An 18,058-nucleotide genomic window follows, 5' to 3' on the forward strand; every position below is an offset into this window, starting at 1 on the left:
GTGTTACCATAAGCATCCTTTCAAAAAGTGATGCAAGATGCTTATCTTGTCCTCAAAATTAATCATACTTGAGAGTATAAGCATCAATTTTGTATTTTACTAAAACAAAACCCAATTCTTTGGCTACTCTAATTCAATTAAATTCTGACATTTTAATGCCATTATCAAATTTATGTACATTAATGAAGTACAGAAGAGGCAAACATCTGACATACATTAATATTCTATATCCAGCATTTGCCTTGTGTTATGTTTTCATGCTGATTTTGATACTGATACCCCATGCGCTGAGCATCTAAGATAGATGCTTTCCATTTGGGATCCATGGGGTGCCTGTGTAAACAAGGTCATTACAATAGTGGTATTTTTGTTCATGTTCTTGGTGCAGGGCCGCTTAGTAATGGTCATGGGATAGAAGGAGGTCAGATAGCATGACATTTAATCTTTCTCTTTTATCTTTAGGATTATACATTTTTTCCTACTTTTTAGTGGAATATAGGCTTGTTTTCATACGCAGGCCAAACTGTAGTTGCTGTAATGGTACTCTTTACATCAGTAGTCAGACTAAAGTAGCAAAAAATATTCATGCTTTGGAAAAAGATCCTGGCAGCACGGAGGCAGAATACCTAATGGTATTACAAATACTGTGAAGTTGATGGTCTTAGTCACAATATAATTTTACCAGACCTGGTGACAAGACAGCTTTATTCTGCGGTAGAGAATCACGTCCCATAACTAAAGGCAGAGCCTCAACATAATTGTACGTCAGACAAAGGGCATCATAAAAATAAGCCCGATATCCTGCCCAGGCATAATTATACTCCTCTGACTTTGCTGCATATTGTAGTTTGAAGAGTGTGAGGTGTGAGACTGTATATACATACAATAATATTTTTTCAAATTACTCTCCCTGGCTTGCTCAGCGTACCGTACAGACACTGAGCTGTGGCACCCCGGGCCAGTGGCATTTCTTCTGTGTGTGATTTGTGTACTGTCTGCTATTCTTGTCCATACTGGATAATAATTACAAAAATATCTGATGATTCTCTAGAGAGAAAGCAAACTTGGTGTTAGTAATTGATAAAAATTACTATATTTAGTGTACTCTATTTAGCATTGGTGTGGCCTCCCCTTGAGTACTGCCTGCAGTTCTGGGCCTCACAATTTAAGAAGGATGTGAAGGTCCTCAAAATGCATCCAGAGGAGGGCAACAAAGCTGGTGAAAGGGCTGAAGGCATGTCCTGTGATGAGCAGTTGAGGACTTCGGTCTTGTCTAGTTTGGAGAAGAGGAGACGGAGGGGCGACCTCATTGCTCTCTACAGCTTCCTGAGGAGGGGAAGTGGGGAGAGAGGTGCTGGTCTCTTCTCCCTGGTACCCAGTGACAGGATGCATGAGAATGGCTCAAAGCTATGCCAGGGGAGGTTCAGACTGGACATGAGGAAGCATTTCTTTACCAAGAGGGTGGTCAAACTCTGAAACAGGCTTCCTAGAGAGGTGGTCGATGCCCCAAGCCAGTGTTTAAGAGGCATTTGGACAATGCCCTTAACAACATGCTTAACTTTTCGCCAGCCCTGAAGTGGTCAGGCAGCTGGACTAGATAATCGTTGTAGGTCCCTTCCAACTGAAATTATTTTATTCTATTCTAAAAAGTGTTTGCTGTGATAGCTCTGAGGGAAACGCACAGGCTACTGTGTGTGTGCTCTGCACAGGGACGTTACGGCTGGGAGACAAATGGAGCGGGGACAGGAAGTGCACATCTTTGCTGGAGATAACTGGGATAAGTGTCAGAGTTTTCTTTGGGATTAATAGATAGAACATTAAAATCAATACAAGTCTTTCAGTCTGCTTTAAGAAGGTTGGTATCAGGGCCCCTTCAGTTACAAATTTAGAAATGTACCTCTCTTAAAGCATATGAAAAATGAAAGATATTAAGATATATGTAATTTAATTGGTATTTTGTTGGTGACTCCTGATGAACTCCGTAGATTCTGTCTCCAATTATAATGACTTCTGCAGACCTATAGATGAAAGAGTTGATTACTGTCAAGAAGGATCTTTTTCTACAGTAGTTTCCCTTCCTGGAAAACAAGCCTTCAAGGCTTCAGAGGGAAGAAGGGAAGTGCTACTTTCAATTATTCCTCTTGCTATTTTTTGCTAATGGGTACAGTTCTAAGAAGAATGTTGTGTATTACAGAAGTGCTTGATAAGACTTTAGGATGTGCTAATCAGGTTGATATGCATGTTCAAAACCAGAGTCTGTTGTCTGTCAGTGGTCATGATTTTTTGTGTATGTCATTCTGATACTCAGGATGGCAGCTGCTAATACAATGTTGTTACAGTTCAGGAGAAAAGCATAGAGTGTGGGTCTTTGTTGTTTTTCTTAGTAGTTTTTCTATGCATTTCCTAATATGTGCGAAAATGCATAGGTAAATAACTATAGTTATAGTGCAAAACCCCCTGACCCTAAGCCCCTCAATTGAAGGAGTGGTTATGTACAGATATTTTAGGACCAGCGTTCATAGCCAGCTGTGTAGATGACTGGACCGTAATTACTCAGCATAGTTACCGGTAGGCCTGAAGCATGGGGCCCTACTGCTCCGGAGAGAAGGTTCCCCACACAAAGCGGGCAGACAGCAGCCGCCTTTGCAGGTGAAGGGGGAAGTGCTGGTACGTCCAGCTGTGGTGGTAGGGCTCTTCCTTCCCTATTCTTGTCTGTTTTGTCATGCAAGATCTGGTAGTCTCTGAGCTGATCTTGCCATGACTTTATCATCTGCCTTTAAAGTTCATTTTTTTCTGTTGAGGTCCAACACCAGGTGCATCTTCTTGTGGAACTTGGGTTTTGAAATAGTATCTTTTTTTTTTGTTGCTGCTTGGTTGATGTATTTTGGGCCCTTACCATGCAGCTTTAATATGCCAATTTGATGCTCTAATGAAGCATGTAAGATTTTAAGTCCAGCACCAAAAAAACAACAATAAACCCCCAAAGGACCCCTCACAGACTTTGACTGTGTGTTTCGGGCCAGGCCATGGGCACAGCCTGAGCCTCAGCCACCTCCCGCACTAGCAGGGCCGGGGGTGCTGCTCATGCTGATCGCCGCCGCGGCTGGGCCGGCGGGGCGGCCGGCAGAGGGTAAGGACGGTGAGGGGCGGCGGCGGCTGGGGCAGGCACCCCCGGCCCTCCCCCTGCCGAGGCCGCTGCCCCTCAGCGGCGAAGGGGCGGCGGGGTCCGGGCGCGCCGTGCGGGGCCGCCATGGCCTGCGCCTCCGGCCTCCGCCGGCGGGACCCGCGGGCTCGGCGCCGTTCCCCAGGCGCGGGCGGGTGGCGGGGGAACCCTTCCCGCGGGGCCGCGCCGGGAGCCGCTGCCCCCCCCTTCCCGCCCCGGTTATGAAACCGCGGGGGAGGGGCCGGCTGCCGCCCGCCGTCCTCGGCAGCGCCGGGGGAGCGGAGGCCGCCGGAGCGCAGGTGAGATCGGGGCGGCCCTTCCCGCCCAGGCCGCGGGGGAGCCGGGCCGGGGCCGCTGCCGGGCTTGGGGCCAGGCAGGCCGCGGCCCTGAGGGGCGGCCCTGCGGGGCCGGGTGAGGCCCGGAGGCGCGGGGTGGGTGCTATTTGGGGAAGCTTGCGCCGTGCCTGCCGAGCTATATTTAACACGGGCAGATATCCGTGACAACCATTCACGAATTATAAATACGTTTAGTGCTAGCACGGGATCAGCCTGTACGATGGTCTTCCCGGGGGATCTTCTGGGGGGATCCGCAGCTGCAAAGGGTGTGTGACGCATCGCCCACCAGCTATGAGGAAGGCTGTGGGAGGCCCACGCATTTCCTCGGGGACTGGGTGGCTTTTTGGTTGTCATAACACAAGACATGAGTTGCTGCATTCCCACCGCTGGTCAGAAGAGCAGTTCAAGTGTGGTTGCCAGCCAGTGTAGGAGCCCAATCCAAATATCAGGTGGTGGTTGTGAGGAAAAGTGGACGTTAAATAGGAAGTACCTTCCGAGCATATTTGGTGGAGGACCAGTCAGCCCTGGCCATCGTCAGAAAAGCTCTGACTTTTTTCTTAGCTGAATCTAAAAAGCTCAGTGTGAGCTACTAGAGGAACAGTTAGGGTATTATGTGGTTTCACAGAGGTACTTTATGCAGATCTGTGGGGTTTAAGCTTAAAAGTTCAGTAGAAGCACATCTGTCAAAACATATTCTAATGCTTTAGGATAGGTTCATTTTCAAATGTGAACAAAGAAGAGTTTCTTGAACCTGTTCCCCTCTCCAGCAGAGCACAACAAAAGCTAGTGTCATGCTGATGAAAGAGGGTATAGGTATAATCGCTACTTTCAGACCACTGGGATATGTTTCATGCCCATTTTCCTCTCTGTCTTCTAGTTAAAAGAAGTCTTACCTTCCATGCTTTGTTTGCTGTTAGCGATCTGACAGAATGGCTCCGGTGAACCAGCCAAAGGATAAGCAAGAGAGGACACATGAGCATTGGGCGGAAGAGGCAAAATCAGCTGGGAAGAGGAAACCGGACTACGAGGAACTAGGGAATGAGCCACAAGCAAAGAAGTTGGTTGTGAGAAAAACATCCAAACCCGCAGAGAAAATTGGTAACATTTCCTCAGATCCTTACTGTTTCTCCCAACCAGATTTCCCCTAAATGACAGGCATCGACTAGTTGAAGAGGGAGAACGCCAAGAAGCGTGTTCAGACATGAGTGTTCAGATGGGGTTATATATTGAAGTGATGCATGGACATGTGTTGGGGTAGTACATCCTCCAGTTATCTGTGTAGTGAGAGCGTGTGTGTGTGCGCGCTTTCATGAGTGTTTCATTTTTGAGACTCCTACCTCTTGGTAGAAGCCTGCTCACTGAAGATGCTGTCACAGCTCATTTGAGGGTGGTTAAGTTTATGGAATTCCTGAGTTACCGGACATCTACTTTATTCTAGGACAGCCCAATCTTGGCAATACATTGTTTTTTCTCCCATGCAATTCTTAATGCAGTTTCATAGTTGTAAGGTTGGTATCCTACAGCATGCAGTCTAAACTGGCATTCCCACCTGATTCTTTGCATATTCTAACTTTTGCTACAGTAAGTAGGAATACTTTCTACATCTATGTTCAGATTAGACTGGACAGAATTTCCACTAATCACTTTCCTTTTTTTTCCTTTAGTATATAACTTAAAAAAAACCTCTTAAAGAATTTTCATATAATGAGAAGAGGTGATTAAATTGTAAGATACTGGAAAGATTAATGCTTTGCATTATCAAGAAAGTTGTATAGGCTTCAGCTAGAGTGAGGACTATTTTCATAGAATTACAGAATCATTTAGGTTGGGAAAGACCCTTAAGATCATCAAGTCCAACCATTAACCTAACACTACCAAGTTCACTACTAAACCATGTCCCTAAACACCACACCTACACCTCTTTGAAATACCTCCAGGGATGGTGACTCAAGCACTTCCCTGGGCAGCCTGTTCCAATGCTTGACAACCGTTTTGGTGAAGAAAATTTTTCTACTGTCCAATCTAAACCTCCCCTGGCACAACTTCAGGCCGTTTCCTCTTGTCCTATCACTTGTTACTTGGGAGAAGAGACTGACACCCACCTCAGTACAACCTCCTTTCAGGTAGTTGTAGAGAACGATAAGGTCTCCCCTCAGCCTTCTTTTCTCAGATGAAACCTTGAATTTAATTGTTTGTTTAGGAGGTGACTAGAGGTACTGCCTTACGTGGAAATACTAGGCACTTTCTCTACAATTTTGGCTTTAAGGATCCAGAAATTACTGAAGTGTTTTTCAACAGTCAGAGATACAGGAGTTCTATGAATTTGTACATTTCCATTGTCTAGTGTGTAACTCCAAACTTGGAGCAGTTGGCAGTGTTAACAGTAGATGTGGAGGCAAAGTACTCTGAAAGGAGTTCTGTGTGTAATTGTGGATAGTTAAAGCATCTTCTGTAGTTAATTTAGCTACATGATTTTCATTGTAACTTCATGTCCTGATTTTCAGATTTGGTAAGCACCTGCAGTTCCTGTAAGATTCAGAGGGAACTGGATGCAGCTAGTACTTTGGAAAAATGAGGCAAATAATATTTTTTCCTTACACCTTTTTTAAAAAGATGAAGACCTTTGTATTTGAGCTTTTCCATTCTGTGTTCTAGTTTTGATTTTTATGTGTTTTGGAAAAAATATTTTTTTTTCTCCTGAACCATATAGGACAGGTTCAGTTTCTTGCAATTAAAACATCTTTTAAAAGTTTTTTTCCCCAGAAGATTCTAAAAAGGCCTAAAGTTTGTTCCTTAATAAATTATCCTTCATAATAAAAAGGAATTTGGAAAAAACACCTCCATTTCCATCACGTCTGAAGAAGGAACTGTGGATGCTAAGTCTTCTGTGAAAAAAAGGAATTAGAATATAAATACTTTTATACCTATTTCAACAGGTGTGACAAGTGTTGGCACTATGTTGGCATGTGAACAAAGTTCAGTTTCACACCTGTGCATATCTAGACTCCAGCATTGCATTAAAGAAAGATTTTGTTTGGATTCTAATCATATAGAATGATCCCTATGTTTTCAGTCTTCTGCTTTTTATAAATATCCTTAAATAAAAACAGCATTTTTGTTTCTTAAGAAATGCATTTGACTTCTAGATCCCCTGGGGTGTTACAGACCATTGCCATGGGGATGATTAGATCACAGACATGGGACTGAACAGATCCGTTTTTCATGTAAAGGTCCCTGAAGATAAAAACTTGGAACATGAACAAAATGTAGAAGCATGCTGTACTCTCAGCAAAAATCACTCCAAACAGAAATGTTTTCAGGCAATGAGGCGTCAGCAAGTCTATTATCAAAACCAAAACTGGCAGTGCTGTAGGCAGAGTGTATGGGCTACAGCACAAGCAGATCGAAAATTCTGATTCACAAGCAGGCATTTCAGGAACTGTGTGGGAACTCATGTTGTTATGCTTGGGGAATTTTCAGGTGTTAACGTTTCTGCTGGTCACACGTCTGACCTTCCCTTTGCTGTACCCAGGGGCTTACCACCTCCCATGGCGTATTTCCAAGTTGTTGGGGCTTTGGATAGCTTCATTGTATTTTTGGTGTAAAACATTCAAATTGTATACTGTCCAAGAGATGCACCATCTGTGGCATTGCTTTAGTCCTCTCCTGTTGTCTTTTTGATAAATCTCTGGCAAGGAGAAGGAAGGTTTAACAAGAGGAAGCATACACAAGGCTCTGGCAGGCTATGGGAAGCACTGGACTCCATAATTGCAGAGCCTGCTGCACCTTAGATAGGCAAGAATCACTTAGAGACACTTACCTCGTGGCTGAAGCTTCTCATGGATATAGCAGCCAATGCACATGTCTTCCCTTGTTTAGTGAGTGAGCATGACAAGTGCTGGCTCTCAGTAAGTTTTACTTTTTTCTTATCTGGCAGGTTGGAGTGGAGGTGGGTCCGTGGTGAGAAACAACAGAGTCCTTTTCCATCAGCTGGAGCGGCAGCGCAGCATTGTTCATTATGTCTACCAGAACATGCTGGGAGGCTCCATTCGGGCACAGCTCAGACAGGTGAGGAGTTTCTCCTTCATGCCCTGTTGGACATCTCAGCTCTGTACATAAAAACATCTTCACCACAAGCAGGGAAACTTTAGAGGGGCTTAAAGTTCCTCACATGCACGGTTTGTGGCTCCAAGTCTGGCGCACCCTTATGTTTCTTGATCCTGTAAAATGCAAGAGCTGAGATGGCTTTCCCTTTCGGTTGACCCAGCCCCGTCACTCTACATTTTATCCTCTGGTAATTCTGTGCTTCCTTGAATCATATTAAAACTTACCTACTCTACCAATTGAGTTATTGCACAGTGCTGCTTTTGTACGCTGATCTGACTGTTGTACTGTTTTTGTATCGGCTCTACTTTGCTGATCACATTAGGTTTAGTGTTGATTTTTCCTCTTCACAGACATATTCCATCAAGTCCATAATGTTTTGCTGTTTTTCAGAGCCATACTTCTTCTTTCATTTGAAAATTAACTTTTCCTGTAACACCCATATGTGGGAAGCACCTGGGCTAGCTTTATCTTCCAGATGATTTATCTATTTTAAGTATCCAAATGATAAAGAAATCACCCGGCTCATTCAAGCAGTACCTATTCCTTAGCTGAATAACAGTACAGTTGTTCATGGTTTCTCATTTCCTCTTTCAAGTGTTCTGTTCACTCTTATGCTATATAGTTGAGCTGCAGGCAATTTGGATGGAGGACCATAATATTGTGTATCTGGGTGATGTGTAACGTTTTGGGATACTCAGTAAAGACGCCGATAGTCATAAGTGCCTTTTACTGGTGTGGAGGCGTGTTCTTCTCCCTTGTTAATTATCCTGCCTTTTTAGCTGAGCCCACAAGGTTTAGCTCCCTGTACATCATTTAAAGTGTGGTATCTCTCAGTTCTCTGTTGCTTTCTGAGTGCTGTGGCTGATGCAGATTTGTGTGGTCACAGTCTGTTTCCCTTGGGGACAGCACGTTCTCATTCTACAGAGGCTTAGAATTTTGTGTGAGTGTGCTACCACTGATGGCAATTAGAAATTGTTAGTGCTCCTCATTCAGAGAGTCTTGGGGATCTCTGCAAAAGTCATAATTCTCTTTATCTTTAAACAGTGTCTGCAGCTGCCTTTTCTGCGTTCTCTCGCCTCATACCGCCTCTTTCGAACAGCAAGTCCCTTTGACAGGAGAGTGACATGCCTGGAATGGCATCCAACACACCCCAGTACTGTAGCTGTTGGTTCCAAAGGTGGAGACATCATCCTTTGGGACTATGAAGTACTTACTAAAACCTGCTTCATAAAAGGGGTAAGCCTCTGGGTGCGTGGAGTGTGTGGGAGGGAAAACTGGAATACCATCAAATACTGCGGATCAAAACTGAGGTCGGTTGTGAGAAGCACATGAGGGTCTTGGTTGCAGAGCAGCTAGCTATGGGGCAGGGCTGAGATGCAACAGCATGTCTGTTCCTAAGTCCCAGACTGTTCTAGTGCTGGGGAGAACTGAGGCGTATTGAGTAAGATCACAGTGAAGCAGTACTTGGTATGTGCTCAGTGGAGAAATAGTACAGCAACTGGCAAAACATTTATCTTAAAAGGATGCCAGAAACAAGTAGGCAGAGAGAGTCTGTCTGGTTTAGGTCTTGATCTTTCTCTGCTCACCTTTTATTCTGTGTCAGATGAGGAAACATGTTTGAGGGGGGCAGAAGCAAAGTCCCTTTATCTAAAGTGAGAAACTAAGGTAGAATGAATGGTTTATGTAGCTGGCATGCCCCCCTCGTTGCTGTATTCAGCCATTGCTATTCCAGCAGGGGCTCAAAGACTCTGTAACTTTGATCCCCTTTCTAAATTAACATAGATATACACTGAGAGGAGGTCTACCCTCCATAAACTCCAGAGTCATCTTTTTGTAAACAGTGTGGTGCCAACCAGCCAGGGACTGAAGGAGTTGCAGTTTGTCCTCCAGGAGGGCAGCTGTCTAGACAGCCATCATGTGGGAGGACAGGGTTGTCTTTGCCTCCTTGAAGGGCTGTGGTGTGTTTCACTGTTGCTGTTAAGGACATAGCAGTGAATGCAGACCTTTTCTCCTTCCCCATCACTCAGTGGATTTTTCTTTTGTTCATCCCCTTCCTTATAGATGGGAGCTGGAGGGGCCATCACAGGAATGAAGTTTAACCCTTTTAACCCTAGTCAGCTGTACACTTCGTCAGTTGCCGGCACTACCACCCTGCAGGATTTTAATGGCAATACTATCCGGGTCTTCACCAGCACCGAGGACTGGGAGTAAGAAATACAGCAATGCTTTGGGCCTCTGTGTCCTGCTGGCAGGAGCACTACAGAGAGAGAGAGAGAAAGAGAGAGCGAGCTATGTTTGTTTATAATATGTGGGAGCTGGGCTACATCTTCTCCACATACGTGTCCTTTATCCTCTGAATTTCAGGGATCCTCTCTCTTCGAGGGGGACTCACTCTCCCTTTTAATTTTTCCCTGAAATGGGGTGGTGGGTAGGAGAGAGCTTTTCTTCATCAGGGGGAGGGACTCTTTGACGCTGCTTACTTCCTGTTATACATGGGAGAGTGTGGGGGTGCCAGTGGATTTCCGCAGCTGTCTGTTCTTAAAGCTCCCATAGCTCTGTGCCCTGGGGACCTTCTAACCTCCTCACCTGTTAGCAGTGCTGCTCGTTGTCAGATGGTTTTTACAGGACAATTTATAGTCCCCTCAGTGCTTCTCCACAAACGCCGCTGACTTCAAGTGGTGTGTGTCATAAGGATCACCCCAATAAATCCCCCCTAACTTTTGGTGCTTATCTAAATTATACCAAAATTGAAGAGTCTGGGCTCCTTCAGTAATGAGTGGAAAGAGGAGATGAATCGCTAGAGGCAACTCTGCCTGTGCTTAGAATCACCCTCTTGGACTGTTGCTTTTTCTGTGGACTACAAGGAAGCCTGAGCTCTTCAATTAGTTACTTCAGTTCAGTGCTTAAAGGTAAGTGAGAGAATTTGGGTTAGCTTCCTCTTTACTTTTCCTCATCTGATTCTTTCCGGGTGGCAGCTTTCATGGTTGGTTTCCAAATTGACCGTTCCAGCTGCACCCTTGTAATAGGGCAGAAGGAGAGCCCAAGCAGTGCTGGGATGACTGGCCAGGTGAGCAAGGAGTGATAGACTGGGTCTCAGGACATGGGGGTCTCGTATCTCCGTGGAATGCCTGTCACAGCAAAGATGTCTGGATTTGAAGGGCATGCTGTCCCTCTTCTACTGCTGTGAGCACTGGCAGGCTCTACGGGCGGGCCTTTTTTATCTTCACTGTCTTCTTGAAATCTAGTATTTACAGTGAGACTTTATTAAGTAGTTGCTTTGTGAGCAGCAGATGGAGTGCACATGAGTATCAAAGAGTTTGGGGACTCCCAGCTAGCATCCTTCTTTCCTGTCTTTGTGTAGGTTTTCCACATTTTCTCAGTAGACAAATTGGGGGAAAACAACATAACAAAACAACATAACAAAACAGTAGAACACAGGTCATAAGATCTCCATGCCATGGGGTTAGCAGTAGGATTTCTTGCACCACTCTCCTCCTGCCTGCTGGTACCTTGAGAAAGACCAGATACAGCACTGGAAGCAGCCTGTAGGGAACTGGTGAATGAAATCTCTGTAAGAAAAGCCTGGTGCAGGACTGTCATGAGATTTTAGGTGGTTTCTGCTGGTTTTGCTTGTGATCTAAGCCTGGTCTGAGCCAGGTGGTTTACTGCAGATTAGTCTTCTCCCCCATAGAAGAAAAAGCAATGCTGCTAATGAGGTTTGCAGCTCAAAGTGGTGGGGCTGAATTTACAGGCTCAGGATGTATGTGCTCAGATTGCAAACAGATTAGGAAAAAAGTTCTTATGTATGTGCCCTGTCAGAAAGTGCGTTGTGCCTAGGGAAACCAGCAGTGTGTTCCAGGAGACGAGTGTTGTATTAAGATTTTGTCTTTCACTCTAACCTTGATGCCTCTTGGCTTTGTGTGTATTCCAGAAAGGGCCAGGAGATTCTCTTGGAGACATCAAGTTCAGTCCTTATGAGGCAGTGAAGCTTTATGTGGCATCAGGGGATGGCACCCTAAGTCTGCAGGACCTTGAGCGCAGAGCGGTGCAGGTGATCTCCCGTGCACCGGACTGTGGCCATGAGCACCATAATGTTTGGTGAGAAGGGAGAACCGCAAGGTTGATTCTCTGTTCCTTGGGGTTAATGCTGCGCTGCTTCTTGTGCTCTCTAATATCTTCATCTTTGCCAGTGTTTGGAGACTCTCGGTATGAATCAGTCCTGTGAGGGAGCTTGGAGACAGGCTTCTGATCCCAACCCTAGCACTGCAGGGTGGGTGACAAACTAGGCAGCCATGGGGCACTTACACATTTTTAGTAGCTGAGTGTGCTGCCTGCATCTTCTGGTGTTGCTTTCTGGTGATGCCATCTCCTGTCTTGCAGATACTGACAGCTTTTCACGTCATAAAGTGTGAGGTGAGAAGAGCAGGATAACTTCTTCCTCTTTGTTGTCATCAGTGTTCTGTTTTGTCTGTAGTAGCTCAGGTAGCATAGGAAACCCACAAAACATCCCTGCACAATCTGAGTTTCAGGTTATTGAGTTTACCCTGCTGCCCTTCTGGAGGCTTCAGGCCCACAATGCTAATTTCTATGACCTCAAATTCTAGACTAATTTATCTTTCAAGTGAAGCTTTCCCAACAAGTTCCCAGAGAACCCCAGCTTTATTCTCACTGCCCTTCCCCTCCCTGCAGAGCTGGGGTTAAGATGTATGTCTTTATCATATAAGTGTCCATGCAGTTTTGTTTCCTGGAGCATGAAGTTGAGATGACAGCAGGAGTGTGAGAGTTTGATGTGCAACTTTCCAGTCCAAAGCTTTTGTCTTTACTGCTGCTTCAGTGTTCTGTGGAAAACGTAATTTTAAAGCTGTTTCTGTATATTTCTCAATGTCACAAGGGTGTTCTGATCTTTCCCAAGGTATGGCCACGTGCAGGCACTAAGTGGCTTTTCAGCCTCTATAATGTTCCACTGTCCCAATGTATCACACTCCATCTAATGAGCATGTCACAAATGACTAGTGACTGAACATTTCATATTCAATCACCAACAGAAAGTATTGCTGATAAGCTGTCCCCCTTTCCTGACACTCAGGCCCACAGCATCAGGCAGGAGATTGCAGTTACAATCTGTTGCAGTCTCCCGTAGCAGGGACGAGATGTGAACCAGAGCTCCACTGCCTTCACTTGCCCGTGGGAGGCAGCACTGATTTTGTGTCTTTCCCTCTAGTTGCTGGTACTGCAGTGTTGATGTTTCTGCAAGCTGCCGTGCAGTGGTGACAGGTGATAATGTGGGCAACGTGGTCCTGCTCAGCACTTCTGGTAAAGAGGTTTGTATGGCTCCGTGCAGTATCTCCTCTACAGGAATCTTCATGGTTCATGTGCTTTCCTACACTGTGGGGACCCTGAAAAGAGGAGCAACTATTTTGCAGCTCAGGAGATGAGTCCACCCATTATCTAGGTGGTGAGAAGTCCTCCACTTCTGCCATTCATTAGACATTTTCACATCGTTGAGCGTAATGGTAATGATTTCCAAACAGGGACTGTGTCATGTGCTGCCCCCTCCTTAAGAGTCAGAGTTAATTATAGGGTAAGCTGAAGATGTGAGCACCTTCTGCCAATAACCTTTGCACTTCCAGAAACTTAGTGCACCAATGGGAATCATTTAGGAGATGCTGCTTTGTTATATACCCTTCTATGACCTTGGAGTAGGTACACAACAGTAATTCAGCAACTGTTGGGCTAGACATTGCACTACTGCCATTAGACACGAGAGGGCAGGCAGAGGCAGGCTGTGCCTTCGAGTCTTGAAGTAGTACAGTAGGGAATAGTTGCCTGCTTCCAGGAGCCTGCTGTACGGTCACACTGGGATTACCATTGCTCCTGCCTGTAAGGGTAACATCTGTAAGGGTTTGCCACCCAGTGAGCTGCGGCCAGAGGCAGCTGTGTAAAGTAGTGGGCAGAGTCAGGAGTGCTCCAAATGATTTGTGCTTATTCAAGGTTAGTTGCTTCCTTTCCTTTTTTTTTTTATTCCTGAAAAATGTAACAGTCTTTCTGCACTTGGGAGATACCCGTTATTGTAGGGAGGATGGGCCAGCTTCACCCTTTTGATTAAAAATAATCTTCCAACCTCAGATATAAATTTATTCATGGCCAGTTTATATCCATTTATATCCATTTTCTGTACCTGTTCCAGTTTGGTTTAATCTTTCTGCAGGTGGAAGACTGGCACTGCATAAAGTATTCCAGATGTGATCTTGCTTTGTACAGTGGCACTAATACTTCCCTCCCTGAACCAGGGTTCGCAGTTTCCTTTCTCATAGCTGTAATAAATTGGTGGATCAGAATTCTCCTAGAATTAAATAGTTCCCAAGGTCATTCTTCTCCTTTCTTGTTTCCAGTGGATGAACTCTTGGTGTATTTTAGAAGTTTTGTTACTATGTAAATGTGTGACCTCTTTACTCTGCACTAGTAGATTATTATTCCATTTCTTTATGCTAGACCTTGATTATTTTTCTGTGTGATTTTCTGTTTCCTCTGCTGCAGATTTGGAAGCTGAAATTGCACAGGAAGAAGGTGACTCATGTGGAGTTTAACTCCCGGTGTGAGTGGTTGTTGGCCACAGCGTCTGTGGATCAGACAGTCAAAATCTGGGACCTCAGAAACATCAAAAACAAAATGAATTTTCTTCATTTGCTTCCTCATGACAAACCTGTCAATGCAGGTGAGTTGAGATAAGGATTTCTTTGCGTAGATGTCTGCAGAGAGTCCACTCATCTCGGCTTTTATTGTTGTGGCAATGTTAGCTTTTGCTCAAATTCAAATTGGCACAGTAGCTAGCGTTAAAGCAAGGAAGGCAGTGGGAACGCGTGGCCAGAGGCAGGGAGGTGGATAGGGCAGCACAGTCTTAGACTTGCCATACAAACTGTCACTGTGCCTTGAGAGGTGGGTGCGGAAGCATCAGCAGTGGCTGAGATTAGAAACCTGAATTTATCGGGGCAGTTCCTTTGACAAAAGCAGAGCATGGGACTCAAACCTCTGTTTCTTGGGTGCAGTTCTACGAGTTCACGAAAGTCCAAACTGCAGGTGTCTGTTTCCATTTGAATGAGCAAGTTCCTTTCTTTGCAATGTCTCTGTCTGAGATTCTAAAATGAATGAGTCTTCCTACGTAACCCAGCGCTGGAGGTTTCAGCTTACTGTTTGTAAGAGCTTTGAGTTTGAGAAAGGTAAAGTCTTGTCTGTTGGGACACATGGCTATATTCACATCCCTATTAAAGAAATAGCAATTGGTTTCCAATCAGAGAAATGTGACTTTTATGTCACTTTATGTCACCCTTTATTGTCAGTCACAGCATTGTGATCTTTTGTTTTCCTTATTGTCCCCCTCTTCTAGCTTACTTCAGCCCAACAGATGGTGCCAAACTCCTGAGCACAGACCAGCGCAGTGAAATCAGGGTTTACTCATCTTCAGACTGGACCAAGCCACAGCATCTAATCCCACATCCACACCGGCAGTTTCAGCACCTCACGCCTATTAAGGTGAGTTAAGCCAGTGCAGTTTGAGAGGAGTATCACGCTTGGTGCTAGCAACCAGCTGTAAATCAGAAATGGTCTGATTTCTGGTCAGGATACTACATTGGTGGGTGGGTGTTCATACTGCTGCAACTCCCAGCAGAGCACCATTCTGAGGATACCCATGTTCCTCAGGCTGTGGGTGGGATGTACAAACTGTTGCTCACACTGCCGGTTGTCTGGTGTGTGTCAGTATGGGCTCTGTCCCTTTCTCTTAACTCCCCATCACTCTGCTTTATGACTAGGCAACATGGCATCCTCGCTATGACCTCATTGTAGCAGGTCGCTACCCAGACCCCAAGTTCCCAGGGTACACAGTGAACGAGCTACGAACTGTTGATGTATTTGATGGAAACACCGGGGAGATGGTTTGTCAACTCCATGATCCAAATGCTTCTGGTATAATCTCGGTGAGTTGAAGCTAAAAGCACTGCTGTGTACTGAACCGCAGCCAAGAGATGGGTTGGGGACTGGAACAACAGGAGTGTCTTCTTTACTTGTGACAGACTCACGCTCTTTTTGGGGTACGGCTGCTGGCTAATGCTGCTGACTCGAGCAGGGCTGGCCCATGGTCATCTGTGGGTTTCCTGTGATGCTCTTTCAGGAACACTGGGTTTTCCAGATGGTTTGTTGCTGTTACATAAGCCATGGTGCTCTTAGGACTCTGTTATATAAGCAGTGATGCTCTTACAGATTCCGATTATGTTTCCATTTCCAGCTCAATAAATTTAACCCTATGGGAGACACGCTGGCTTCTGGCATGGGTAAGTAAAGAGAACCTGGGGCACTAAGCATGGTGGGTTCCAGTCCCAGAAAAGGGCAGGCTTGTTTCTCCAGACTAAAGCAAGTTGTGAGTGAGGGTTTCCCAAATGGGCCTCTATAATTTCCTACATCTGTAAAAAAGATCAAGACCTTCTTTTCAGTCTTCCCCTTTGCAGTTAGCAAACAGGTTGCCAGTCATCTCCTGCGTCACGGTCCTGAGAGCATCAAGTCCAGAGGAGTGAGAAGCCTCTCTGCAGCAGGGAGCTGATGCCATCTGCCGGCCATGTAACAGTAGCCGGGGCGGGGGAAGCCTTTTCTGGCTGGGCTGTACCCTCTCCCTTCATTTAATTTTATCTCATTTCCTAGGCCACAGAGCCAACATTGCTCAGTTTTTTCACAGGCTGTATGGGATTAAGGGAGCTGGCTATAGATTTAGGTCTTAGACCTGTGATAGATGAGGTTAGGAATTACTTGATCATGTTTCTTATAATTAGATCAAATTTCCATGGCTGTGTGGAGATAGCATCTGCAATAAGTATCTTTGCATCCTCTGTACCTTGGAAATCTCTTAGAACAGACAAGGCATTCTCAATTTCCAGCATTTAAGTGACATAGCCTAAGGTATTATATTTGATGTGGAGTTTCTGATGCACAATGTTCAATTTTTCCTCTCAGGCTTTAATATTCTGATCTGGAGCCGGGAGGAGATGGTGGCCAAGAAGCAAGAACACCTTTTGAAAGCCATGACAGAACAGGGGATTGGAAGCTGGAGTTTGTCTAGACGTGGAGGGCAGAGGCAGACAAACCCTGGCACGAGCAAACTCAAAGCTAATTTACTGTCTTGGGAGCTGGAAGAGACGAGAGCAAAAAGCAATGACTCTAAATCACAGGGAAGGAAGCGAAAAGGGAAGGATCTAGAGAACTGATTTAGTATTTTGATCCTTTCTGGATCACAGGGTACAAATTCAGCGTTGGCAATGGGCAGTATAAGCTGTGCAGGGCATTAGACTTGTACTTTGTCCTTCCTCCCTGGATCTGATCTTGCTTCCCTGATTCCCTTTGCTTCTCCTTCTAGCAAGTTGTGTCAGTACTCAGTTCCTCCTTCAAGTGGAGTTACCACCCATTTTCCAAGGCACTAGGGAAACCTTCAAAGATGTTCTCAGATCCTGCTGAAGTTATGGCTTCCAGCCTGCCGCATCTGCTTGTCATCACTGTCAGAGGTTGCCATCTCCTGTAATCTGCTGTTGAGCAGCTCGTGACAGGCTCCCCAGCCTGTTCTAGTCAAACTGAGCTGAGAAACCCTTCGCCAACAAGGTTAACGTCCTGAAAAGTTAGAATGTTCACATGAGGCGAGGGGTAGCTTGGGTAGCCTAGGGAACACCAACCTCTCCCATATGCAAGCTTCTTGGAAAAGTGCATCTGTCAAGACCTCAGGCTTAGCCTATTCAGTGCTTGCAGCTGTTTAACTAGACCACAGAGAACGTGATGATGCCAGAGCGCTTTACCTGCCTCATGGGATCCAAGGGCAGTGTGGAGCCTGGAACATACTGATTGTGTAGTTTCTATTTTCAGAGCTCTAGGCTTTTTCTTGCCACTGATGAGGTAATTTTTTTTCACCCACACCTATGTGCTTCAGAATGTTGGATAGAAGTGTTGTAAAGCAGAAATGAGGAATTTCTTCCAAACACCCCTGCTCGGAGGCAAATCTCAAGACTGCTGGTTAAACTGAAAAGTTTTGCTTTTTCTAGTTTGTTTACAAGGCTGCCTGGGGCCTTGCTGTTGTCCCAGAGGTTGATGGATGGGACAGGCTCCAGGCCTGCTCAGATTCTCTATGTTCACTTTTATAGTTTTGCAGTATTGGTATTAATAAAGTTTTGTACTAAACTGAAATTCTTCTTCGATATGGAGAGTGGCTGCTTTGAGCATTCTGCTTTTGTCTAGGGGAAGTTACTAACCTTTCTGCAGGAGGCCTAAGGGACTGAGAACAGTGGTGGAAATACCAGTCTTAGTACTGTGTCTGCAATGGACCCTTCCATGCTGGATGGGTTGCATTATAAGCTGTATCTATGCACAGTTGCTGCAGTCAAAAATAGTTGCTCTCAATTCTCACTGTGCTATGAAGTGGGAT

The 18,058-nt window shown here is 45.3% G+C and overlaps 1 protein-coding gene across 3 annotated transcripts; it reads left to right on the plus strand.

The window, feature by feature from the left end:
• The first annotated feature begins 3,024 nt into the window (after window positions 1–3,024).
• On the plus strand, window positions 3,025–17,820 carry DDB2 (damage specific DNA binding protein 2). 3 transcript variants are annotated; one of them, XM_075754581.1, is made up of 11 exons: window positions 3,025–3,130; window positions 4,416–4,596; window positions 7,436–7,566; window positions 8,650–8,841; window positions 11,537–11,703; window positions 12,827–12,926; window positions 14,143–14,320; window positions 14,990–15,135; window positions 15,414–15,578; window positions 15,887–15,932; window positions 16,606–16,999. In XM_075754581.1, exons 2-11 carry the CDS (start codon window positions 4,428–4,430, stop codon window positions 16,854–16,856), a joined length of 1,545 nt encoding a protein of 514 aa, XP_075610696.1. In that variant the 5' UTR covers window positions 3,025–3,130; window positions 4,416–4,427; the 3' UTR covers window positions 16,857–16,999. The 3 variants fall into 3 exon arrangements, with proteins under 3 accessions (XP_075610696.1, XP_075610697.1, XP_075610695.1); XM_075754582.1 differs by lacking the exon at window positions 3,025–3,130 and adding an exon at window positions 3,202–3,462; XM_075754580.1 differs by lacking the exons at window positions 3,025–3,130; window positions 11,537–11,703 and adding exons at window positions 3,248–3,462; window positions 9,667–9,812 and having other exon boundaries at window positions 16,606–17,820.
• Window positions 17,821–18,058: the final 238 nt, after the last annotated feature.

The sequence above is a fragment of the Balearica regulorum genome, chromosome 5 (assembly GCF_011004875.1).
Source record: "Balearica regulorum gibbericeps isolate bBalReg1 chromosome 5, bBalReg1.pri, whole genome shotgun sequence".
NCBI classification, from domain to species: domain Eukaryota; kingdom Metazoa; phylum Chordata; class Aves; order Gruiformes; family Gruidae; genus Balearica; species Balearica regulorum.